The 5,575-nt window shown below is 33.7% G+C and overlaps 1 protein-coding gene across 1 annotated transcript in view; it reads right to left on the minus strand.

Moving 5' to 3' along the window:
* Positions 1 to 5,351, minus strand: part of LOC122247312 (protein turtle homolog B) — a 31,258-nt gene extending 25,907 nt beyond the window's left edge. Inside the window, 2 exon segments of the mRNA XM_086531299.1 lie at positions 2,359 to 2,491; positions 5,312 to 5,351. Of these exon segments, the coding sequence (XP_086387425.1) occupies positions 2,359 to 2,491; positions 5,312 to 5,351 (173 nt within the window).
* Between the last annotated feature and the right edge of the window lie 224 nt (positions 5,352 to 5,575).

Here is a 5,575-nt window from a genome sequence, read left to right on the forward strand (position 1 = left end):
ACGCATAAGCAGTGGAAAGAGGCCGAGCGATATCAAAAGGATCTTCGAGGTTCAACGACAATTGTACGCAGACTGAGATTACTGAGATATGTATATAATATGATCTCGGTTTGGGCACAGGCTTTTCCCACGAGGTAGCTGTGACATTTGCTCTAACTAGATTGAAAAAAAAAGACAAAGGACATGTTCAAAACACACACACACACACACACACACACACACACACACACACACACACACACACGCACACGCACACGCACACACACACATTCTAGGCTCCCTTATTGCCTTAATCCGGGAACTCAGAAATCCCTGTTGTAGCTGAACTTCCTTTATTCACAATCCCTAGTCAGTTTACAGGCTAGTTGTTTGGAAATTTTATACTATGTAATACCTAAACGTTCATGACCCTATGTAATAAATAATACATAATTGCTAAACATTATAAGATTAACGTAAGACTTGGAATTAAACGAACATAATCTAAATTTTCAAGATGAATCATATTTCTTAATGACAGGAATAAAAATTATCTAAATTTTCAAGAAAAATTATATTTCTTAGTAAATTACTCACAAATTAGATTAACAATAATACCAATAAAATCTTTCGTCTTTATATATGGTGCAAGAGTGTATAACAGAAATACAATTACCATTTAGTTCTTAGAAATGCAATCTTACGGCGAAAAGATATATTCAAACCATGCGCCATTTCACTTACCAAGACATATCCATCTTAATCTTCCTTCGAGCAATAGCCACCTGCTCTTATCCTAGTTTAATTCATACAAACTACAAACAACCTTGTATACAATTCACAATTCTCAATGTTAATCCATTTACAACATCGATGTCTTGGGATAATTAATAACAAGTGTTGTACAGTCCAGTACCACGTGTTCTGTCCTCTTCCTTCCTCACGTTAGGTTATGTTTATAAACATAAAAATTGCATTTACAGCATAATATAATAGCCTTACTATGTTATACAGTTTCAAAGTAATATTAAATGTTAATATTGATAATATGAAAATTCAAGATTATTATTCCATACTAAAAATAAACTACAAAAGAGCAATACCTATTTTCCGTATACGTATCCATATATGCCACATCGACGTCAATCAATGTGCCACATCTCCATCAACACAATCATGACGATTAAAAACGTATTCATTTCACAAATTTCTAAATTATTATATGCCTACATGTGTGTGTATATGTATATGTATGTATGTATATATATATTTATATATATATATATATATATATATATATATATATATATATAATTTTTGACTATATACATTCTTATATTAATTATTTTATATATATCTACTCACATATCTATAATAATATATATATTTAGATTTATATATATAAATGTGTTGTGTTTGTGTTTGTTATGTTTGTTTTGTTGTATGTATGAATGTTTATGTATGTTTGTATGTTTGTGTGTGTAGGGAGTGTGATGTGCGCGCGTGCGTGCGTGCGTGGTTGCGTGTCACAGTGGTGTGTGTGTGTGTGTGTGTGTTTGTATGTATGTTAGTATGTGTGTGCATCTATATATATATATATTATAGATACTATATATTCTATATCTTCTTTGATATATATATATATATATTATATTTAAAAAGATATAAATATAATTCGCGAACCAAGATCTCAGTGACTCCTTTTGATGATCCTCAGAGCGCCTTTAAATCCCTTTGATATCGCTATGTTCCACCTTTTATTTTTATGTAACCGAAATGCATGAGTGTATGTACGTACGTATATATATATATATATATATATATATTTTTTTTATATATATATATAATTATCTATTATATATATATATATATTATATATTTACATTTTATATGTATGTATGTTATGTATAAATATGTATGTATGTATGTATGTACATATACATACAAACATATACATACATACATATATATATATATATATATACTCATTATATATATATATATATATATATATATATTTATATATATGCTCTATATATGTATATATATATACTGTATATGTATATATATATATATATATATTATATATATGTATATATATATATATATATATATATATATATATATATATCTATATATAGATATATATATGTGTGTGTGTGTGTGTGTGTGTGTGTGTGTGTGTGTGTGTGTGTGTGTGTGTGTGCGTGTGTGTGTGTGTGTGTGTGTGTGTGTGTGTATGTGTACATGTGTGTGTTTGTGTTCTATGGGGAGATCCTTTGTATAAGCAATGGCTAATGGCACATATGGCTAATGACACATATGACACATATCTATTCCTATACTAAAAATACCCCGAACAGTAACTTTACTACTAACCTGTAGATAGGCTTGTGGATGCCATTCTTGTACCAAAGGACCAGTAATGCTGGGTCGCCGGGAATGGGCGAGGTCAGGTTGCAGAAGAGGTCAGCCGGAGAACCTACGGCTGCCCAGACTATCTTTGTCGGACCTGAAAAGAAAGAAAAAGAATAAGTTTTTTTTTCTTTCTTTCTTTTTTTATATTATATATGATGCACCTTTTGTTTTGAAAATTATGAAATGTGTGAATGTGATAATGATTTTCATCCATGGTGTTTATTATTTGGTATTCAAAGAGAAAAAGAATGAGAACGAAAAAGACAACAACCATTGTCTTCAGTCAAAAGAATTGAGTTAATTTGAAAATAGAAAAAGACAATTATGAAATGCTATATATGAATACCTTTATATAAAAGGGAGACAATTTCGAAAAAAAAGTTGTCTCGCCTTTCAATTCACTTATTTTTATCTTTTTTCGTTTTTTTTTTATCTGCTTTTGTATCAACACAGTAGAATATTGTATACGAGATAACTTTACCCTCCCCCCCCCAAAAAAAAAAAAAAATCATAATAATGAATATAAAAATAAAAAAAATCATAATACCGGGGCCCGATCTGAACACAAACACAAAACAAAATACGCATTAGAACACCCCTTTTATTTCCTCCCTTTACTTGAAGGCATAAAACACAACGAAAACAAGCAACATTAAAGGCCAGATAATGCAACACAAAACTTGGACGAAGCTCTCAAAAACGGCTTTCGGTTGAGTCCTTTCATTTCCTTCACTGCACATTCAAGTTTTAAGGGAGCTGTTCCATTGCCACTTTGTCCTCTTGACACTGCGTCGTTCAGGATATTGGATATATATATATATATATATATGTTGTTGTATTTTTCTGAATTGTCTTATTTCTTTTTCTTCATTTTCGTTTATTTTACGGTGTTTGGGAATATTTCATGTTAATTTTGATGTTACGTATGATGGATTGTTTCTTTCATAACATGTTGAGAGATATATGAACAAACGTGTGCACATAAAAGCTTAAATATGTGAAACATATCTGTGAAAAACTTTCTCTCTCTCCCTCTCTCTTTCTCTCTCTCTCTCTCTCTCTCTCTCTCTCTCTCTCTCTCTCTCTCTCTCTCTCTCTCTCTCTCTCTCTCTCTCTCTCTCTCTCTCTCTCTCTCTCTCACACACACACACGTTATAAAAATGCATCCTCCCTTGTCAATGTCAATCATCTACGTGATGAGCACATATGCGGTGCCAGTTTCCAATGCCTAGCTTTCATACGTCACTTCTGATAGTGCCATCGTCAAACGCGCTCGCTGAATAATCGCTGTAAATGGCACTCGAGGTCTGCTAGAAAATATTTATAATTTTTACTGAAAAATTGTAGCTTGTGATTATTACTTTATTTTTGATAAGTGAGAGGTGATGATTAATGGAGACACACATAACGGTCTCAGAATGTTTGGGTGGTTTTAATTTTTTTTCTTTCATCGCCGTTGCTCTCTCTCTCTCTCTCTTTTTTTTCTTTCTCTCTCTCTCTCTCTCTCTCTCTCTCTCTCTCTCTCTCTCTCTCTCTCTCTCTCTCTCTCTCTCTCTCTCTCTCTCTCACCCTCTGTGTGTGTGTCTGTGTAAGTATGTGTGTGTGTGTGTAAGTATGTGTGTGTGTGTGTGTGTATGTGTGTGTGTGTGTGTGTGTGTGTGTATGTATGTGTGTGTGTGACCCCATAGCGAGATGACATACAGTTCCAGCGCCCTTACACCAGGCCTTTTAGCAAGACTGAATAAAAATACACTCACCGGTTTATAGCCCCTTTAATTCTTAGTCTCATCCCTTTGACAGCAATTAACTTCACAGTGGAAATGAGACGGTAGCCCTTCAACGGTGGTAATAACCGTTCCCATTTCCATGTAACTGATGAATAGCTATTGCAATGGGTGAATGCATCGCTGGGAATCATCCTTCAATGGAGAAAGATGCGTTGACGACACCTGCCTCACCCACTCGCTGCCTTCGGTGATTTCCATATATGGAAGGCTTTGATTTGTCTGACGTATCTTATCCTTATCAGATATACAGACACATTTATATCTATTCTTATTTTTGTTTATCTATCTGTATGTATGAATGTATCTGTGTGTATATATATACACATACATATTTATATATACTTATCTATGCATACACACACCATCGCACAAACACCCACACATACATCTCTAGACAGTAACTCTATGTACCAATTCTGTCCAAGCAAAATCGGAAGTGTTTTCCTGTAACAAGAAATGCAACTGACCAGGATTCTTGTATAGGTGACGTGTAAATTTTTATGTCTGCTTATGAAAGTGGAGGTGACCGATTTATTTTGATATTAGCTTATGTCAAATGAAATTCGTCTCATCTTCGCAGATATCACTCCATTATATCGATAGATTGTGACTTACTTAACATCTTCTTATGATGCGGTAGGTATATATGCGGTTAGGTTGTTATATTTATTTATTTAATTATAATTATAAGGGGTTTAATAATATTTATATTGTTTAAGGGTCCTAGGGCCTAATTTTATTACTATTTTATTTATAAGGAAATTAAATTTAATTTATAAGGGTCTAGGCCTAAAGAAAAGAAAGTGTTAGGATGAGGGGAAAAAGGGAAAAAAGAGAAGTGAAAGAAAGTTAGGACGGGAAAGGAGGGAAAAGAGGGGGAAGGGACCCCTCTTCAAATTGTATTTTATTAGCTTGTTAGACTTATTTTGTCTAGACTATCAACAAATCAAATAGTGTCTGATACAGAAGCGACAATTTTTTTGTTCTTATTAATGATTCCTTTTTGTTATTGTTCACTCACTACCAACACATATTATTCCAGGACACAAACATACCTCATACCTAGATGGATCACAGCCTTATCATAGGATATCACACGATAACTCCCCGAATGTTATGCAACATACGACAACCCAACACTTCCACGTGTTCCAGGATACTCTCCATCAAACTCAATCTCTATCTTTGTCGACGAAGAGTGAACTGAATCAGCATCTGTGTCTCCTTGTGTCCCGACCTTAGAAACGAGTACCCTTGACACTCTAAAGCTATTGATTATCATTCTGATGCGACATTGGGGTTCATCATCCTTAGTCTACTTGGCAGGAGAAAAGAAAGGGAGGAAAAGGAAACGGGGAGGTGGAGAAAAGGGGACAAAGGAACAGGAGGGA

Source organism: Penaeus japonicus, unplaced genomic scaffold (assembly GCF_977035675.1).
Source record: "Penaeus japonicus unplaced genomic scaffold, GWHDUDI00000001_assembly GWHDUDI00000035, whole genome shotgun sequence".
Taxonomy (NCBI): domain Eukaryota; kingdom Metazoa; phylum Arthropoda; class Malacostraca; order Decapoda; family Penaeidae; genus Penaeus; species Penaeus japonicus.